We start from the raw sequence: 22255 nt of genomic DNA, 5'->3' as shown, positions 1-22255 counted from the left end.
GCATTTCACCTGCTAACAACTCAGTTATCGTTTAGCGCATGATATGCCGGCATGAACTAGAAAGTACTCGAATGTTATCGTCGATTCTATCTGTTGTGTATGCTGCCATCGAACTTTGTGCAATCCAATTGTATGGACAGCGCGAATAATTTTGTACTTTCTGGATGGTATGCAAGCACCAGCGATGACGCTGGCACCTTCAACGAGTCACGTGCAAGAACCGACGCGCTTAACCTAGCTGCAGATAAAATTTCGACAGCTGACGAGTGTGCTCGCCACTGTCATGGTGCTGAGTGTTACTTGTTTTGCTGAGCGCAGGCTGGCCCAATAATTAGTTACGTGAATTGTGTTGTGCTACAACGTGACAATAGAGCGCTCTAGGACGGCGTTTGTCGCCTCATGTATAGGTTAACCGCAATCACAGTTGCGGGACGTTACCGTGCGCGTCCCTGCAAGACTTTAGTACACCGTGGAGGAAGGCACGCGCAAGAATGACGTTAGAAGGCAGAGCGCTGTCTGGTGCCTCGTCCCAAACGCATCCAAGCCAAGATAATTCACTAGTAACCATCCTGTTGCTGCTATGCAGAAGCGTCTTGTTTCGGCATACGGGCGTCGGCGCCAATCTCAGAAATTGGACGCGCTATGCACTCATAAATAACGTTTCAGGTCTGTTTAGAGGAGAGGAAAGCTCATTTCAATAGTTCATGGCGATCAACGAGAGTGAGAGCGTGGCCTGGACGAGAATTCACGCTGAAGCTGCAGCCACGGATACCACCATGTTGAACAAGGCTAGTTCTTAGCATGCATAAACATTACGTATGTTAAACTCGCCAAATAGCGTACGTTATCATGGCGCCCGTAAACCACAGAAACTCAATTCCGTTAAGAGCATGCGCAGCGATGACAATATTTCTTTAGATACGTAATGCGTTTACGTTTGTTTGCAAACGCTATACTAAAACTGTCTAATATGCTGGCCTATGTTGCCAGAAGGTGTGCCAATCCAAGGTCATTGCGAGCGCCTATATCATCCGTTGCAACCTGGCTCAAAAGATACCAATTTCTGTGCAACTACACTCCGTTTCACACACAGCAGTCAACGCTGTGTAAGCTACATAAGAAGTTCAGTCAAGAAAAGTTATCACTCCGCGCGTTCCATCAATGCTTCGCTCGGCGCCAACAGCGTTCGCTCGCGCGAACATGCACGTGGGGTTTCTCGCGACAGGTTGCAAATAAAAAACACTAACAGAGCAACAAAAATAAAATGACCTAAAGCAACGCCTTAGCAGCCGTATACCTCATTGTGTTTGTTTCTGAGGGTGAAAACTTCTGTCATTCAATACTGAACCTATATAAAAAATAGTTGCGCACAATTGTGGTAAAAAATATCGAGCTATATCCAAGTGCACTGCAGGAGGTCCCTATAGCCTTCACAGACTTGACTCCTATGTATGGAATGGGTGCCCAAGTATTACGTTTCTCAGTTCAGGATTGAGCACGGTGGCGTGAAGACACTGGTGGTGAGGCCGCCACCTTGGATAAAAGCCGAACGCTGAATGAATGCCCGCGTTATGGTTGTGGCTTTTTGCGCGAAAGCAACCTTCGAATTTCAGTCACTACTGAATTTTAGTACTGATGCGTGTGTTAAACCTTGTGTTCCAGTTCTGAAGAAGTACTAAAATATAGCGCATATCTCTTTAAAGAAATTTCTCAACCAAATGTCACTATGCAGAAATATCACGGCAACTGAACCGATGGACATAAAATTTAAATGAAAAGATTCATGCCAGTGATTACTTGGAAAACATACTTAGCAAGTTTTACTGACTCATAATAGGTGGAATTACAAGCTTACATTGCCTTTCAATACAACCTTCCTCCGTTGCAGCACTGTACATATAGGCACCTGACAGTAGTAAAATGTTACCACCAGACAAACCGTGTATCTTAAATGGCGCCCAAGTACTACGTCCGTCCACGTCCTGTCCTTCCTTAACATCGTCTGTGTAAAACTGAGCGCAATATAACCATGTACTTATCTTGTTTGTCATTCTTTCATTCTCAAGGCTGTTAAAGAAACAATTCATTCGCATTTACAACTACATAAGTATGTGAAATGTATTATGAACGCGTAAGCTCTAATTCTACAGAGTTATCACAAATGCTATCGGTTTCTACGAAAGTCAAAATTCATTCTTTAAGTGCATTCACGTTGACTTTTCATCACATGCATGTATAGGTAGGTGGTGTTTAGTCAAATATGTCACACAGTTTAGAGAAACAAATTCAAACTGCCTTTTCATGCAGCCATTTAGAACACCTTCCATAAGAGCAACCAACCATCCGCTAACTTCTTGTATATTTTCCTTTCAATATGAGTGAGATAACTTTATTTGAAATCCGGTGATTTGGAGGCCCAGGCTTGGGGCCGCCTAGATGGCCACTGGGAGCTGTTGCTCCCCTACAGCTTCCATGGCTCGCGGGAAGGCCCGAAGTTGGTCTCTCAAAACTTTTTAGCGCAGGCTAATTGCAATGTCATACATCTTGATGACAGCGCCTCTTTGGTCAAAGTGATACACCAAATAAAGTCATTCACAGATTTGAATAAACACACACATTTGTAATCATATAAAAGCAGTTCGTCAATCGGCACGTAGAAAATGGAGCACGCTGTAAATCACACCAAGGGATGAGATTGTCCTGGAATACCATAGATGGCATTCTAGCAAGCAGCCACACCATATTCAACAGGGCCAGGAAACTTGACTTCAAAATTCAGGTATCAGTTACCCAGTATAGTCCTTGTAGAATAACAATGACCCTTTTATTCGCTGTATATAACCACTTTTCTGGCTTGCGAGCTGTAACCTTGGGCGTAGTTCTTGCGTCGTTCATGTTGGCCTGCGGCTTGCAGACTTCGCTTATTGGTGCACTCTGTGGTCATTGATCACAGAGTTAAAATTAATTAAGTTCTCGGCTATTACGTGCCAAAATTACGATTTCATTTTGACGCACGCCATAATTGCTAGATCCGGAAATTTCAGTTTAGATCCGGAAGAGTTAGTTATTTCTATTAGCTCTGTGGCTTTTAAGGTATTGCGAATGTCGCGTTTGGTTTGTACGTTTTTTCTTCGGATAAATGCACTCTTTTTCATAAAACAAATGTAGGAACTATTTCAGAATGGGACCCCCCACACCACACATTAGCATGTTGCTATCCCGCCTTATGCAGAAGTCGTTCCTGCACTGGGTTTCTTTCTTTCTTTCTTAAGCAAAACCATGAGTTTATTCGATATATTCTATGAACAAATGGCCCTAACGGCAGCTTTACTGGATACCACGTTCTCCTTCCTGTACATGTCTCCCGCGAACACTTTCCTGTGGTGGGACTGCCTCAACCAGCTGGTACAAGCGCGACGGCCAGCGGATGATGCCGCTGGAATCCGGGCCCCGCGTCCGCCAGGTGGCCGGCGTTCTGCAGTTTCGCGAGGTGGAGTTCAGCGACGGGGGCAATTACGTCTGCGTCGTGTCCAACAGCGTCGGCGACGCACAGGCTGATCTCGAGCTCGTCGTCACTCGTGAGTATCACAGGCCGATCCTTTTGTGCGACTGACGGGTTCGACGCGCGCTGATACGGTATAGTGCTCGAAATGGCAACTGATGAATTGCACTGCAGGCGCGTTTACATCAAAGCGACAGTAGCACGTCACGTCGCATTCTAAGCGCTCAGCATCTGTGTAAACGACATTATTGTGCCAGGAGGAGGTAGCTTGAAACGGGTGAGTCGCCTCATGCGATGCATGCAAACGCTGGCGTGTCGCATCGACTGAGAGAGAGAAAGCAGACTCCCGCTGGCATGTGGCTCTCTCTCTCATTCTCCGACGAAACGCACTTGCGAGAAACAGGGAATGTAGGTTCCGGCTAGTTTCGGACGAGGAGGGTGCACCATTCGTAAAAGCGATTCGTGTAAATATAAGAGGGATACATGTAAACGCGGCTTGTGTGTTTCTACAGCTCTATTTTTAGCACTCAGCATTGTGCCAATAAATGTTAACCTCATGTCACTAAAAGGCATATTTGGTTTAATCGGACTGTATTTGCTAACACTTGGTTACGAGCTCGTTCATTGTCGGGACTGATCAGTTGAACGAAAATATTTGTCTACTCAAAACTTCCAAATAGGTCACAGGCATTTCACTTTGATGTGAAACATTTTATTGAATAGGAGTAATTAAAAGGGGAGAGTTTAGCAGTTGCGCTTGCAAGTACTTCGATGATAGAACAAATGCAAAGCGTGAATAGTTCTTTTTTTTCAAAAACTGCAGGAAAGATCGATCGCTGTCGCGAGGACTCACGAAACGTATACGAAGTATTATACAAACAAGAAGGAAAATAAATTGTCGATGTTGGATCAATTTTTTGTAGCACTATTAAACTCCTTTCAAACGGTTGTCGCTATGGCATTCATCAACGTAAAGCAAGAACTAAAAATGTATTGATAGCAGGGGAACGTGACAGCTGCTATGCCGAGAGGTTCACAGAAAACAGGCATTTGTACTAAGTGCACGTGAACCTGGGGTCGATATCGAATATCGAAATCGTAACAATGTGCCACACATACATCCGGAAGTAGAGTGTTTCTCATAATAGTAAATCTCGATTGCTGCAAGTGTACAGGTGTATTTATACTTTGTTATTTAACACGTAGACCCCAAACATATAAAATATGTCAAATAAACGTGGCGCAGAACCTGTGCTCCTTACTGAAGAAGGGAGAGAGAAGAAAAGATTATGCAGACCCCCCCATTGTGGCCATCGATACTATGAGAAATATTTTGTGGGTAGATGGTTATCCGGCATTGTTCAGGTTTCGGCAAAGGAGTATTTATTTATTTATTTATTTATCTGTACCTTAGAGACCCCGTCGTGGGGTATTACCTTGAGAAAGGGCGGCTGTTTCAGTGAAACGTGGATTTTTTGCCAGCCTTGAAACGATGTGGCTTGAAGTGGTGAACGGTGCTGGTGGAAACATCATTCCATTCAGGGACCGCTTTCACACAGACAAAAAAAGGAAAACATATGTAGAAGCGCTGTAGCCAGCGCAAGGTGGAGATCTTTTTCGTCGCCTATACGATGAGAAGGACGGTGTGCTGGAACAATCACTGAAAAACTAGCTGAAGAATGATAAAATTTGGGATGAACAAATAGTCTAGAACCATGACGCCTTATATGTAGGTTACCAATTTCTGCTTTCAATTTCAGTTGAGAGACACTGCTGCGGTATGAATTATCGAAAGGAATAAAGCGAGCTGCGCGATTTATAACCGTTCTTACAGCGTTTTAAAGAGCAGATTGGGTGTTGGCCCCAAACACAGCGCGACTCTTGTGGAGGAAATAAATGTGACCGGAGGTGTATGCACAGAGGAGTATGATACATATTTTATATATTCAGCCATATTGTACCCCATGTGCCACAGTGGCACATGCCCAGGGATCGACTCATCCAGTAGCCGAAATTTAAGAAATTTAGGAAAATTAAGGAAGGCGTTGAATAATAACGCGCTATTTTCAGGAGGTCTGTGTGCTTTAGAAATACCTGTATATAAGAACTGACGTTATATGCAGACGTTATATTTTCATTTTTCATTGTTTTATTACGCAGAACGGGAGCTCCGTTAGCTGGCATGACTTAGTCGGTCGCATCAAACCACACGGATCGCCGTATGCAGAAACTCGATGATTGAATACCAGTTTCTTTTTTTTACTTTGGAGAAGTCAAACAGACGAACGCGCGGTTTGCTGACTTGTGCTGCGGGGAAGGTCGCACGTACGCATCTACGTCGGAGCATCGTATCTCGCGATAACTCCCTGTTACGTGTGCCACCTCTTGTACCTGCCCTCTTCTTTCACTGCGCGCGGCGAACCGTATAGACGAGGACTGCATTGCATTAGGATTCTTTAAAAAAATATCGAATTCACCTGACACAGGAAACGCGCTGTAATGGACAGATATTTTATACAATCTAGTTAAGAGTATGAGCTATGAAATCTGCAAAACTGTGTTATATACGAAGGCAACCGCTCCGCCTCCACACAGTTCTTTTTTTCAGATCGTAGTAGGCACCTATTTGAAGTAGTAAGTTTGCGCGATAAAAACACGGAAACAAGAAAGGCGGACAAGGACAAGCGCTACTCACGACTGTTTAATGGAAGGAAGGATAGTACATATAACATATCCATAACATGTTAACATATGTTATAACGTAACATATAACATATACATGGTACATATCCTTCCTTCCCTTAAACAGTCGTGAGTAGCGCTTGTCTTTGTCCGCCTTTCTTATTTCCGTGTTTTTATCGCGCTAAGTTACTACTTCAACTATGGACGACCAACTAGGCCAGCAGTCAAGTCTTGTAGTAGGCACGGTTGCCCGAAACCTTGATTTCACTTGCCGCACGTGCAAGAGGGTTTAATTTTTCCTTCGTCTCCCACGCGTACTGCAGCCAAGCCGTGGGTGACGGTGACCCCCGCGAACGTGCGGGCCGAGGTGGGCCACGCGGCGGCGTTTCGGTGCAACGCCTCCGGCCTGGACTGGGGCGCGGTGGACGAGACGAGCCTCGAGTGGCGCCACGACGGACGCCGCGTGACGCCCGCAGCGCAGCAGGCGGCGGCGATGGGCCGCTCGCGTGCGCTGCACCTGGCTTCGATCCGGCGCCAGGACCAAGGGATGTACCAGTGCTTCGTGCGGCTCTCGCCAAAGAGAACCATACAGGCGGCGGCCGAGCTCATTGTTGGCGGTGAGTCGTGTTATTTGTTGCGCCAGAAACACCAATAGCGAACCGTCATGGCGGAGTACATGACGGACGAGTTGGCGTCGCAGAAAATCGAAACATGGTCTACCGTTTAAGAGAAAATGTAGACAGTGGGGAAAAAAAAGTAATGCGGTGAATTCAATCTTTGCACCACGCAAGTTTCAAACATTGACAAGCGAAAAATAAAAGGCTGAATCGAAACTTGTCTGTGCGAGCGCAGCAGTTTAAACGCAGAAAACACTAACTAACTGTAAACGAAACTCGCATTTGTCTACACTCACTGCCGCACCAACGAGAACTAGCATACGCACTCTCGTTCGCCCACACTGACTATAAATTATTTCCTTTCGGACCCGGATCTTGGTTCTGACTAGAGTCCGTGTGACGGAACTTTCGATTGAGTATGCTGTCCCATGTCAACTAATGCTCCTGATTAAATGTGGAATAAAAGAATTAAATGTAAAAGATGTTCTCAGAGCTCTGGCCAGTTACAAACAGCCCACGTGAATGATAAGTTCATCAGTGTGAACTACCAGTGTTTTGCCCTGCCTTTCATGCTGTTTCTGTAAGTAAGGCTTAAGACCAACACTTTTACTTAGCCAATTTGTTAGCGCTTGCGAATGGGGATACACTTAGCGGAAAGTATGGGAAAGCACTGAACAACACTTCTCTGTAGCCAGGGAGCAAAGCTTGCGGGGAATGAGACCGTGAAAGAACGTTGCAATGACACAATATACTTGTGGACTTTAGATATTCTGGTGCTTATATTTAGTCTACTTGAGGAAATTAGCGCCTATTCGCAAGTTTTTCTTAAGAAGCTATCAAATGATTTCTCGGGGTAACGACCTTCCTTTATGTACTTATTTTTGTTAGTACTAAATTATTTAGGCGTTACAGAAAACGTGGATGAAGCAGAGGAGCTGTGGCTGAAGGCACGTGTAATCCGATACTTTGTTCCTACTGAAGAATAGATCGCAATCTGAGGCGCACAGTGACGTATCCTACTTCATGTCACAAGCACAAATTTGCCAACAATATCAGCGACCTACTTGACCCTCAATAGCGAAGGACACAAGTTATACTTACGTACAACTTTCTTTCGCGCTAAAGAAAACCTACGGGGGCAAAGCGCGCACAAGAGAGAGCGCTTCTAAAAAAAAGTCTCACATTTTCACCCGTGTTAACCTAAGCTGAAAAAAAGGGACGTGCTTGTCATCGCAAATCAATTTCTTTATTTCACAATTACTTGCTTCTAACCACAATGACATACACATGCATCCAGTCCTCTAAGTTACATGAACCACCACACGGCTTTAATTCAATCTAATTACGCCATTCCTAAATAGCAAACTGACAGTTGCGATGTACACGTCAGTACATTTCTCTAAGACACCTTACCAAGTTAGAACACAAGCTGCTTTTCGATAAATCACACATACACACACATTCATTTGTGTAAATACAATGAACCATGCCAACACTCCCATTCACTTGAGTCTAATTAGCCCATTTTTAATTACAGCGTTCATAATTACCCCGCACGCAGCAGTACATTTCTCCAGGCGCACGCAAAAGAAGATACAGCGCCGGTTAGACAAGCTCGAATCGCAACGTTGGAATGCCTTCTGTGAGTCGCTAGATCCACGCAAGCCTTTATCGCAACTATGGGGAACGGTGCGCGGTCTCCGGACACTCCCCGTACAGCGATTCCCATTCAAGGCGCTTGCCCTCTCTCAAAAGAGATCGGAGATTGACGTGGCAGAGGATTTCTGCGCCAGACTATTCGGCCAACTCACGGCTACCAACATTCGATCGCCTTCGAGTAACTGTCCTCCACCACGTGATCACCGGATGGATCTACCATTCTCAATCCACGAACTTAAGGCAGCATTAGCTTTGTGTAGCTGCACATCAGCGCCAGGACCTGACGGAATTTCCTACCGAGCTCTGTGTCACCTGGGGGAGCGAGCGAGAGGACTTCTTCTTGAGGTGTACAATGAATCTTGGACAGATGGCACACTACCAACAACCTGGAAGACAAGTCGCCTTGTTCTACTGCTGAAGCCTGGCAAGTCACCGTTGGAACTCTCATCATATCGCCCGATCGCGTTGGCGAGCTGCGTGGGCAAAGTAATGGAGAGGATGGTCCTAGGACGCCTGGAGTGGTACTTGGAATACCACAACACCTACCCAGATGCCATGGCGGGCTTCCGACGCGGTCGATCATCGATCGATAACGTCGCCGACCTGGTCACCTACGTTCAACATGAGAAATGCCGTAAGCGTCTCTGCGCTTCTTTATTCCTCGACGTTAAAGGGGCGTATGACAACGTTACGCATGAAGCCGTCCTCTCTGCTCTCGCAGAGGTAGGAGTGGGTGGTCGGATGTTTAAATGGATACGGAGTTATTTATCCATGCGATCCTTTTTTGTAAGCACCGAAGAAGGCCATACTTCTCTACATTACAGCTACCGCGGCGTTCCCCAGGGTGGTGTACTTAGCCCTGTGTTATTTAATCTAACTCTAATTGCTCTCCTTGAGCACGTGCCAACTACTGTCAGGCTATCAATGTACGCCGATGACATCTGCATATGGACGTCTGCAGTAACACGCCTACAGCTGCGAGCGAGAATTCAGAGAGCCGCCACACAAACTGTTCTCTACCTTCGTAATCGAGGCCTGGAAATTTCCTCAGAGAAATGCGCACTAGTGCCATTTACGCGCAAACCCATGGCCAACTACAGTGTAATGATAAATGGCCAAATAATACGATGGGTCCGATCGTACAAGTTCCTAGGTGTCATAATTGACAGGGGCTTGTCATGGAGCCCACACGTATCATACATGAAAAAACGGTTGACGGGCATCTGTCACCTCCTCAAGTTTTTCGCTGGCAAGACCTGGGGAATGTCGCCAAGTGCGATGTTGCAACTGTACAGGGTGCTTTTCCTAGGATTTCTGCGATACAGCTTGCCAGCAATGATCAACACAGGTAAAACAAATCTACGCACAATACAAAGTCTTCAGGGTCAAGTGCTCCGGATCTGTCTAGGCCTGCCTAAGAGTGCTTCAACAGTGGCTACGATAGCAATCGCTGGAGATCACCTTGTCAGGACCCACATTGAAATTGAAGTACTCAGGACCCATATAAGGCATCTGACCAGGACTCCTCGTCACCACTTGGCCTCCCTAACAGCGGACAGACCACACACACCTTTCAGCCGGACGATAACGGCATATGATGAATTATTGCCAGCTTGTTTCACCCCGGCTGCGAGACCTTCGATTCCTCCATGGTGCCTCGCTCAGCCAAAAATCAACCTCACAATACCTGGTATCTCGAGAAAAGCTGATCTATCATCGCCAGCCCTTAGACAGCTCACGCTACTACATTTGTACGAGAACTACCGTGATTCTACGCATATTTACACTGATGGATCTGTCCTTCCAAGTAGCTCCGCGGCGGCAATCGTCATACCAGCGAAAGCTACAACAATTAAATTTAAGACGACCCACGCGACAACATCGACGGCAGCAGAGCTCGCAGCGCTCTTTACTGCCCTTGATCAAATTGGTGATGAACCACCACATAAATGGACAATATTCTGCGATTCGAAGGCGGCACTGCAGTCTCTACTGTCACCTTTACGACGCGGACCACACGAACAACTAATATTCCATATTACAGAGACGTTGCAACATATAAGTGAAGCAGGCCATGAGATCACTTTTCAGTGGCTTCCAAGTCACTGCGGGATTATCGGCAATGAACGGGCGGATCACGCTGCCCGCTCAGCCCATACTGAGGAGCGCCACGTCCCAATTCCTCTTTCTAGAACTGACGCAGCACGGAAGCTCCGCCTACTTGCTCGGCAGTGCACCGCGTCGCAATGGAATGAGCCACATTTAAGAAACACGCGACTGTACTCACTTGATCCAACACTAAGTCTTCGAGCGCCATCACAGCTTCGCCGTAGAGACGCCACGCTTTTATATCGACTTTGGTTGGGCGTTGCCTTTACTAAAGCCTATGCATTCCGCATAGGGATGACCGACAGCCCAACCTGTGACCACTGCGGCCATGATGAATCAATAGGCCATATTTTGTGCACCTGCCCGCAGTACAGTCCACAGAGGGCATGCCTCAGCCAGGAACTTGACCAACTGGACAACCAACCGCTATCTGAAAAAAGAATTCTGCAACATCGAAACGACCTACCGTCACAGAAGAAGGCCGTGCAAGCGCTATTGCGCTTTTTGCGTTCTACCGGCCTGTGTGAACGACTTTAACTGGAACGCCTTTTGTGTGTGTACCTCCATGTGTGCGTGTTTTTTTTCGTTTTTTTTCCTTTTTTTAGCGTTTTCCTCTCTGTCATCTTTATAACCCCTATCCCCCATCCCCAGTGTAGGGTAGCAAACCGGATACTCATATCCGGTTAACCTCCGTGCCTTTCCTCTTCATTCTCTCTCTCTCTCTAGGGCAGTTTACTACGTCAAAAACCGCAAAGCATTCACTATGACCCCCTCTAACACGCTTGAAACAAGAAACCATCGTGGTATTGGGTTCGATTTCCACCTAAACCGCAATTTTCTTTTCAGCTCAGTTACTTTCCTTTAGCTAGAGGAACCTCCCTGATGAAATTGGCGTCAATGCGAACATTCTTTGACCTGTTAACAAATATCAATAATTCTTTACTTTCACGAGAGTCTTTGCTCACGTCCAACCAATGGACAACGCGCGGTCAGCGTACGAACAATGCCGACGACGCCGGATAGTCTGCGTAACGGAGCCCTTAAAGCTTTTGTTTTAAAACTGAACTAATTTGTTTAAACAGCTAAACAGAACAAAACACTCCTGAGTGTTTCTAATTGCGGCTTTTGTCTTCCGTGTATGGGCAAAAGTGAAACCATCGCACGTGTAAGCACTGCGTCTCTTTCGGGAAACCAAAAGCGCTGGGAAACGCTGCCGGACTACTAGCTACTAGGACCACTAGGCGCAGTAACACATGTGTAGATGCTGCGGCCCCGTAGCTTTCCTTTTATTGGCACAGAAGGTTGTCCGTGAGTACAGGACCCGAGCTCGATGAAACAATACGAGCTGCCTGAGGAACGTGCGCTGAAGGTTTTGAGCAGGACACACTGGAAGCTCACTATCTAGTACACATGTGCATAAACCACAGAATGATATTTCATATTTTTTTTCTCATACTTTCATTTTTGTCACGCTGTTCTTTCCGTCTTTACTTCCCCTTTCCCTTCCCCTAGTGCAGGGTAGCAAACCGGACGTTTTAAGTCTGGTTAACCTCCCTGCCTTCCTCTCATACGCATCTCTCTCTCTCAGAATAATACTCGCGCGCTCAAAACGTCACAAATTTCGTAAGAAGTGAATGGAAGAAACTTTCTCGTGACCTAGTGAAAATTGTAGTCACAATACTAAACTCGCACACTTAGAATAAAAACTTCATAGTTTAACGTGCCGAAACGCCGTAGAAGTTTCCGGAGAAACCCTTTTTCTTTCTGACTTTTTTTAGACAACATTTAACTCTCCCATACTTGGAGTACCGGGATATTTTCGCTTTCCGTTCCCATCCGTTCTGCTGTGGCTGGGGATCGAGCCCACGACCTTATGCCCTACAGCAAAGCGCTACAGCCTCTAAGCCGGTCGCGGCGGTTGGCGCACTGCGGAAAAGGATATTAATACGTAGATAGGTGCCTGTGTATGAAGGCACCCACAATAGTCTATTATAGAGCATCGCGCGCGTAATGCGAAGACGTGGGATCGTTCCCCCACCTGCGGCAAGTCGTTTTTTCATCCACTCTAATTGCCATTATTTTATCGTTTCATTAATTCAATTAGTAAGTACAAGTTATTTCCCATATCTTTTCCTTGGTGTCCTTGTTTGCTGGCTTCCGATGTTGTGATTAATAGTCCTTTTTGTGTCGCAAGTCGTGGTCCGCGATGTATCGATCACAGAGCTGCGTTCTGTAGACAAATTCGTGATTCAAATTGTGACTGATGAGCGGGAGCAGGCGGAACGCTAATGGAAGTTCTATGCACGCAACCTCCAAGCTTATTTATGAAGCTCTGTCGAACGAGGACTGAAGGAAGCCGAGACGAAATAGTGGCGCGACGGATCTAATTACCGGCGGCGCTTTCGCTTGCGCAGCGCTTCTAGGAATATTGCATTAGCCGCTGCAAACCAAGACAGAATATGCGGGACTGTGAATATAGGATGCCAATTATCTCGCCGGATCGCACTGTTGCATCACTGAAAGACGCGCCGTGCCTGGTCGTTACAGTGGGCCGTCCACAGTGTCTTCGTTCTTGGCATGCTGAGTGCGCAGCGGAAAACAAAGAAAGCTGACGTTCATGCGCAAGCGCCAACATTACAGTTTCGGTTTATGTATCTGTAAGCATGCAGGCTTATTGAAGCTGCATAAGCGAGTGAGAGGGAGAGTTAGTTGGTGGGTGCTTTAAAGGCAAGAAACTCTAGTTCTTGCACTCCTGGATGTCATTTGAAATGACCATATATATATATATATATATATATATATGTATATATATATATATATATATATTGTTACGTAGGAAGACGCAGACGAACAGCTATGTACAAATATATTTACAAGGAAAATACGCTGCGCTTGGCCAAGAGGCAACAGCCCGCGCAAGCTTCTAACCGTCGTCGTCGTCTTCACACTGCTGGCCTTTCGTGATCGCACATATTGTGCCGTAGCACTACCCCCGGCTGCAAAAGCGCCGTCCCGGAGCGACTAAAGATCGGACTCGGAAGCAGTGTAGTAGGCCTTGAGCCTACTGACGTGTACGACATCACTAGATGCCACAGGAGAGCACGAGGTTGAGCCCACAGGAGCAATTTCGTAAGTCACAGGCGTCACCTGGCGCAGCACGCGGTAGGGCCCTGTGTATCGCGAAAGAAGCTTCTCTGAAAGTCCGACGTGACGAGAGGGCGACCACAGGAGCACGAGCGCACCAGGTGAAAACTGTACGTCACGATGGCGGGCGTTGTACTGACACTGCTGAGTGGTCTGTGAGGCCGTAAGTCGAGCACGGGCAAGCTGGCGTGCATGGTCGGCGAGGGCGATGGCGTCGCGCGCATACTCGCTTGTTGAGACCGCAGCAGGAGGAAGTGCCGTGTCTAGGGGCAAGGTAGGTTCGCGACCGTACAGTAGATAAAAGGGAGAAAATCCGGCGGTGTCGTGCCGGGAAGAATTGTACGCAAATGTTACGTAAGGAAGGGCAATGTCCCAGTCGCGGTGGTCCTTGGAAACGTACTTGGCCAGCATATCGGTAAGAGTACGGTTTAACCGCTCTGTCAGGCCATTGGTTTGGGGATGGTATGAAGTAGTCAGTTTGTGGTGAATGGAACAGGAACGCACAATGTCAGCGATAACTTTCGAGAGGAAGTTTCGACCACGGTCAGTAAGCAGCTGTCGCGGGGCGCCATGAAGCAAGGTAATGTCACGCAAGAGAAAGTCCGCGACGTCAGTGGCGCAGCTGGTAGGGAGAGCCCGAGTGATAGCGTACCGGGTGGCGTAATCAGTCGCGACGGCTACCCATTTGTTCCCAGAGGATGACGTGGGAAAGGGACCGAGCAGGTCTAATCCAACACGAAAGAACGGTTCCACAGGGACGGTGATCGGCTGGAGATGACCGGCAGGTAGCACCTGAGGTGTCTTCCGACGCTGGCAGGGATCACAGGCAGCAACATAGCGTCGAACGGAGCGAGCGAGACCAGGCCAATAGAAGCGGCGGCGGACGCGGTCGTACGTGCGGGTTACCCCAAGATGTCCTGCAGTGGGTGCGTCATGCATCGCAAAGAGCACAGTCTGTCGTAGATGTTTTGGCACGACAAGATGAAGATCAGGGCCATCAGGGAGGAAGCTCCTTCGGTACAGAATGCCGCCCTGGAGGACATATCGGCGAACGGATGCGTCGGTAGGTGTAGAGCGCAGACGCTCGATGAGTACTCGCAGCGATAAGTCTCGGTACTGCTCATCGGCGATGTTAGCGAAGGCAGACACAGAGAAAATGCCGTCGGCGGTACTACTGTCGGCGTCGTCAGGCTCGTCTACCGGGTAGCGAGACAGGCAGTCAGCGTCCTTGTGTAGTCGGCCAGATTTGTAGGTGACAGAGAACGAATATTCTTGGAGGCGTAAGGCCCAGCGACCAAGTCTTCCTGAAGGGTCTTTCAATGAGCATAACCAACAAAGCGCGTGATGGTCTGTGACAACGGAAAAGGATCGGCCATATAAGTATGGGCGGAATTTCGCAACCGCCCAAACTAGGGCCAGACACTCACGCTCAGTGATGGAATAGTTGCGCTCCGCGGGTGAGAGGAGCCTGCTGGCGTAAGCGATAACACGGTCGTGGCCACGCTGGCGTTGTGCCAGTACTGCTCCAATTCCGTGACCGCTGGCATCAGTACGGACTTCGGTAGGCGCAGAAGGATCGAAATGGGCCAGAACGGGAGGTGTTGTGAGAATGTCGATTAGATGAAAGAATGCAGAGGCCTCGTTATCGCCCCACTGGAAAGGAGCGTCTTTTTTCAAAAGGTCGGTTAGTGGTCGTGCTATGGCGGCGAAATTCCTCACGAAACGGCGGAAGTACGAACAAAGGCCGATGAAGCTGCGCACATCCTTGACACACGTCGGAACAGGGAAGTGCGTAACAGCATGGATCTTGCCTGGGTCCGGTTGCACTCCGTTCCCGTCAACGAGATGTCCAAGGACGGTAATCTGGCGACGGCCGAATTGGCACTTCGATGCGTTGAGTTGCAGACCGGCTCGCCGAAAAACGTCCAGGACTGCTGAGAGGCGCGCGAGGTGCGTAGCGAACGTTGGGGAGAATACGATAACGTCGTCCAAGTAGCACAAGCACGTGGACCATTTGAAACCGTGAAGAAGGGAGTCCATCATGCGTTCAAAAGTGGCAGGAGCGTTACATAGGCCGAACGGCATCACCTTGAATTGATAAAGACCGTGGGGTGTCACAAAGGCAGTCTTCCCGCGGTCGAGATCGTCCACGGCAATCTGCCAATAGCCGGAGCGAAGGTCAATAGAGGAGAAATAGCGAGCACCGTAGAGGCAGTCAAGGGCGTCATCAATCCGAGGTAGGGGATACACGTCCTTTTTGGTAACCCTGTTAAGGTGCCGATAATCCACGCAAAAGCGCCATGAGCCATCCTTCTTTTTTACCAGCACAACCGGTGACGCCCAAGGACTACATGACGGTTCAATAATGTTCCTGGCAAGCATTTTGCGAACTTCTGCGTGAATAACTTGACGCTCAGCTGGGGACACTCGATACGGGCGGCGATGAATAGGAGGGGCATCGCCGGTATTAATGCGATGTTTGACAGCTGTAGTTTGGGCCAAAGGACGATCGTTAAAGTCAAAAATATCGTGGTAGGAAAACAGAACGCGGTAGAGTTCACGAGCGTGCTCGGAGGGCAAGTCGGGGGCAATCATGTTCCGTAAGTCAGCGATGGTACAATTTGTCGACTGCGATGGTAGAGGAGTATCGGATGAAGTGTCGTCTACTGCAATGGATGCTACTGAGTGATCCTCGAATGAACAAAGCTGGGCTAAAGACATCCCACGTGGCAGCACTTGTGTCGTCAAGCCAAAGTTGACCACTGGCAGGCAGACGCAATTCGCCGTAATAGATAAAACCGTATGGGGTACTGTGATCCCGTGTGTAAGGAGGACGTCTTGCATAGGAGCCGCGATGTAGTGACCGTCGGGGACTGGTGGGGATGACACTAGGTCAACGTAGGTCAGTGCCGAAGGTGGCAAGCGAACGAAGTCGGCGGAACTGAGGCGACTGGGGTGGGGTTCAGCAGGATCCAGAACAGGCAGGTCAAGGCGGAGAGTACTGGCGGAACAGTCGATGAGAGCAGAATGTGCGGAGAGGAAGTCTAAGCCGAGGATGATGTCGTGGGGACAGTGGGCGATGACTGTGAATAGCACGATTGTTGAGCGATCGGCGAAGGAGACGCGGGCGGTACACATACCAATTACGGGGGCTGTTCCGCCATCGGCGACACGGACAACAGGCGTCGTGGCGGGCGTGATAATTTTCTTGAGCCGGTTACGAAGGTCAGCGCTCATTACGGACAAATGCGCTCCAGTGTCTATGAGAGCAGACACAGAAACACCGTCGACTTGTACGTCAAGAAGGTTCAGATGAGTGGGCAAAGTCAGTAGAGGATTTGGCGGCGTAGGGAGCAATGCAGCGTCACCTCGAGGCGCTGCATCGTCTAGTTTTCCGGCTGGGAGCGGCGTTCGAAGGGAGTGGGCGAGTAGGAGCGACGGCGCTGGGGAGAGCGAGATTGGCGTCGTAGGGGCGAAGGCGAACGAGAATAGGGGCGGGTCGTTGCAGGACAATCAGTGGCGGCATTATCGGAACGTGCGGCATAGGGACGAGAAGGGCCACCTGAGGGGCGAGAGTAGGCAGTATAAGTAGACCGGATCGGGGAACTCCAGCGACTACGACAGTACCGAGAAATGTGCCCGATTCGATGGCAGTGGAAACAAATAGGCTTGTCGTCAGCAGTGCGCCATTCAGATGGGTTGCGGAAACGTGGTGTGTAAGAAGATGCGGGACGGGGCGAAATCGAAGAAGCCGGGCGGGTATCAGGGCGATGGGCCGAGCAGATGGTGTGAAGACCCATGTTTTCAAACTCCTGGCGGACAACTGCCTGGATCAGTGAGACCGTGACTGCAGATGTGTTGGTGGGACTGGAGTCGAAGGCAGCCGGATAGGCGGCCTCGATCTCACGCCGGACGATCCTGGTAACATCGGCAGTGTTGTTGGGACGAGGAGCGTCGGCACAGGAAGATGTCGCTGGGGTGTTGGGCAGACGGGCAAACTGCTGGTCAATACGTCGGCTTTTGGCGAGTTCCAGGCGGCGGCACTCTTTTATAACAGCATCCACCGTGGCGACATTGTTGCAAACGAGCAAGTTGAAGGCGTCATCGGCAATGCCTTTGAGGATGTGGGAAACCTTGTCTGACTCAGTCATGTGGGTGTCAACTTTGCGGCACAGAGCCAGGACGTACTGAATGTACGTGACATAGGGCTCTGTTGACGTCTGCACACGGCCGGAAAGCGCCTTCTGCGCGGCAAGTTGGTGACCGTAGGGGTTGCCAAACAAGTCTTGAAGCTGTGTCTTAAGTGAATCCCAACTGGTGAGCTCATCTTTGTGCGTGCGATACCAAACTCGAGGTGTGCCACCGAGGTAAAAGACTACGTTGGCGAGCATAATAGTAGGGTCCCACCGGTTATTGCGGCTGACGTGTTCATACAGGCTGATCCAGTCATCGACGATCCAGTCATCGGGACTGGCGTCAAGGGCAGGCGGATAGGCGGCCTCGATCTCACGCTGGACGATCCTGGTAGCATCGGCAGTGTTGTTGGGACGAGGAGTGTTGGCACAGGAAGATGTCGCTGGGGTGTTGGGCAGACGGGCAAGTTGAAGGCACCATTTGCAATGCCTTTGAGGATGTGGGCAACCTTGTTGAACTCAGTCAATAGGTGTCAACTTTGCGGCACAGAGCCAAGACGTCCTGAATGTACGTGACATAGGGCTCTGTTGACGTGTTCACACGGCCGGAAAGCGCCTTCTGCGCGCCAAGTTGGTGACCGTAGGGGTTGCCGAACAAGTCTCGAAGCTGTGTCTTAAGTGAATCCCAACTGGTGAGCTCATCTTCGTGCGTGCGATACCAAACTCGAGGTGTGCCACCGAGGTAAAAGACTACGTTGGCGAGCATAATAGTAGGGTCCCACCGGTTATTGCGGCTGACGTGTTCATACAGGCTGATCCAGTCATCGACGTCTTCCCCATCTTGGCCCGAGAATACGCCAGGATCACGGGGAGCGGGGAGAGTGATGTAGGTCGGCGAAGTGGCAGCAGGTGTCGGAGCCGGCGGAGTCGGGTTGTCGTCACCGGGAGCCATGAAGGAAGGCTCGACGTACCGTCCACTGCGAAGCTCCGTGACGAGGTACAGGGAACGTCCACCTCCACCAGATATGTTACGTAGGAAGACGCAGACGAAAAGCTATGTACAAATATATTTACAAGGAAAATACGCTGCGCTTGGCCAAGAGGCAACAGCCCGCGCAAGCTTCTAACCGTCGTCGTCGTCTTCACACTGCTGGCCTTTCGTGATCGCACATATTGTGCCGTAGCAATATATATATATATATATATATATATATATATATATATATATATATATATATATATATATATATATATATATATATATATATCGTGAAGAAATTCACGTGGCAAAGCAGGAGTCCCAGCTTTATCATGATAAAATCAAAATGTACAACATATTGCATACTGGAAAGATTTTGCGCCAAAAAACACAACACACACAAGAAAGACGACAACACCACGGGCGCTACTTCAACTGTTTAATGAGAGTGAAAGCACTCGACATATATAGCCATCCAAAACACCGCGCATGTCGAGTGCTTTCACTCTCATTAAACAGTTGAAGTAGCGCCCGTGGTGTTGTCGTCTTTCTTGTGTGTGTTGTGTTTTTTGGCGCAAAATCTTTCCAGTATGCAAGAACACCAACTAGCCCAGCAGTTAAGTCTTCTAAAGTACAACATATTCTTTAATGTTTTTCAACGTGCATTTTTTCACAAAAGACTTGCCAGAAAGTCTCTTTCTTTAGGGCTTGAGCATTTCTCCGCGACCTTATTAAAATCGGGAACATTGAGAAAGTTGAAGCATGACGTCAACGACATACAGGGTGTCCCACATAAATTGAACCAAGAATTTAAAAATGAATGGCGCGTCGGAAGCAAATTGTACCGAATGCATACTATTCGCAATAGCATATAGTAACTTAGACAATTGTTTTTGTTTTACCCACAACTCACTAATTAATTAGGTTAATTACCCAACTTTTTTAATTATTGGCTGAGGACCCCAAGTATGAACAAAACGGGAGGGCTGGAGAAGAAAGTATGTCATTTTATACACGCAGTGGCAAGCGCACACAGCCCATTTAACGTGCTGCTGCACATTACTGTACGCACGCACGCAGGCACGCAACTACATATAAACATGTACAGTCGCAACGGCACACGGACTCAAGAGCGCAAGAGTTTGTAGTCAAGCCTGCCTTGTGGGCAATTCCTTGAGACTCTTGGTTCTCATTGTCAAGATCGCTATTAAGACGTTGCGTCCAAGAGAAAGCTCGCTTCGTTACGATAGCTTGGAATTTCTGGAACGCAATCGCTGCAGCGATTTCAAGACACATCCACTGCGACTCCTTCGCGAAAGTGCTCCTAGCAAGAAGACAATTTAAGCTTACAGTGAAGTCCACCAGTGTACCGGTATCCATTGATGGTTCAAGTACGTTTAATGCGATTACCCGTATTTGAGTGCTTCACCCAGTTCCCATTTCCATCACGATGTAGTGCGTGGTCTAATGGATCATCGGGCTGCTCTGCTGCAGGAAGCGGGCTTGAAAGGGGTATGTGCCACTTTTCTCGCCAATTAGAGTAGCTTGGTATGTGCGACTGGGCAAGTGCGGCTCTTCAATGATAAGACGATTCTTTAAAATTTATCCGGAGGTGGGCGTAATCGAACTCGCGTCTTGCATATGCAGGCGCGCGCCATGCGCGAACTTCATGGCGGCGTCGCTAGACGGCGCGACGTATCGTGAGGGAATAGAGTTATTGTATATGGCTCCCACAGGGCGCCAGAGTTGTGCTTTCTTTTCCCCACGTGCCACTCTGTTGGCATTCGTCAAGTGCAGTCACGTGGAAATAAAATTGCTGCGGAGAAGCCGACGTACCGTGACGCCGTTGCTCCTTGTGGTCTCGCCAATTCCAGCGCCGCCGTCATCAGCGCGGCGCGTTTTGTTGTGTCCGACACACATGGCAGCCTTCGCGCGGATGCATTACTTTTCTGTGCGAATCGCGTAACGTCTTCCAATCCTGTAAATGCTACTTGCGTTACCAGTATGACAGGTTGCAACGCGCCCTACTGCAGGGATCGTAGTGGGTGTGGAAAGTGTTTTTTCTGTTTTGTTTTACATACGGTGCATGCTAGTAGCATAGTGTAATATGATGTAATACTTTTACTCTGCGAGAACGCTAACTTCAACCACATGCCTCAACTGTAAAGCGAAAATATATCGTGCAGTACAACAGCGGATCAAATAAAACTCATTTCGCGCAAGGTTAACGATACTCCATAATGCAAAGTTTGAGCACAGGTCTAATGAGTTTTCATTTCGCAATATATTGAGTGGCGCAGGGCAAACCATGACAATAGAAACAAGTGCGAACGAAACCAAACCAAGCAAACCAAACAAGCGCGAGCAAGAGCTGACGCGAGCAGGCGATAGTACGAAACGAGCGGTCCGGCTGAGACCATATATACGAGTACGCATCGAGTGGTCGGGCGGGTCTGCATGACGCGAGTTTCCCGCGAGCGCGTCACTGAAGAGGCCACTCTCAGTGATCTCCGCCATCTGTGGCTCACGTCCTTCATCTCCCGATTCGCGTTCACTCTTTCATGTTTCGCTGGGCTCATTGGCTTGTTTACGCCGACGCTCGACGTAGGAACGGGCGCCTAAGAGCTGCTTTCTGAAAAGTAGCAAAAATAAGATTGGCGAAAAAGCGGCCTTCAATGTAGCCCTGCGCGAGCGAGAGGTGACTTCGCTGCCCAAAAGCATATTGCAATATAGAGGACCAATGATTAGCTCTCTATACGGTAACTAGGAAGGGAGTGCCGGGGAGGCGCCCGGATGGAGTACACGCGTCATAGATGACTCGTTTCGTTGGCTTCAACGCTTCGCAATACGATGGCTTCAATGTTGTGTACTTGGGGGATTTACCGCAAGGCATATATGCAATGAAATTGAAAATTTTCCCTTTCATGAGAACTTCCGAATCCTTGCGGCGTTCCCCAGAAGTGATTTGTGACTGTCAGTTTTACCACTCTCTGCGTTCTCGATCAGTTCTTCCTCTGCCTACGATCTTCTAGCCTCCTGGCTAACGAAGAATCTGATGGGAGGTCGTCCGGTCTGAATGACGTTGGTCCTGGTTTCAATCCCAGGAAAACGCGTTGTTTTCTTCAACTATGGAACTTTCTGTCTGAGAAACCAATATGTCCTTCTTTGCAGTTTTTGTAGCATGGTGCTGTTGTCGGGTGGATGACAGTTCTATTTCAAGACACAAAATCCAATAATCAAAAGCAGCTTATGAACGAAAATTTCTGTTATGTGTGTTTATGTTTCACAGATATACATAAACATTCAACAGTTTTCTCGATAGGTACTGCCTGTATCTAGTGGCTTGAAAAAAGGCTTATAGATCAAATCCGCTCATCCGTCACCTTATGTCACTTGCTGCTCATTAGAGGCACAAGTGTTTTGCAATCAT

The 22255-nt window shown here is 48.4% G+C and overlaps 1 protein-coding gene across 1 annotated transcript in view; it reads left to right on the top strand.

The window, feature by feature from the left end:
• Nucleotides 1-22255, top strand: part of LOC135905551 (cell adhesion molecule Dscam1-like) — a 448511-nt gene that overhangs the window by 379695 nt on the left and 46561 nt on the right. The window contains exons 8-9 of the mRNA XM_070536454.1: nucleotides 3403-3578; nucleotides 6508-6801. Of these exons, the coding sequence (XP_070392555.1) occupies nucleotides 3403-3578; nucleotides 6508-6801 (470 nt within the window). The remainder of the gene's footprint in view (nucleotides 1-3402; nucleotides 3579-6507; nucleotides 6802-22255) is intronic.

Source organism: Dermacentor albipictus, chromosome 3 (genome assembly GCF_038994185.2).
Source record: "Dermacentor albipictus isolate Rhodes 1998 colony chromosome 3, USDA_Dalb.pri_finalv2, whole genome shotgun sequence".
Taxonomy (NCBI): Eukaryota; Metazoa; Arthropoda; class Arachnida; order Ixodida; family Ixodidae; genus Dermacentor; species Dermacentor albipictus.
Note: the sequence above shows the minus strand (reverse complement) of the source record. Positions and strands in the feature narration are given on the sequence as shown.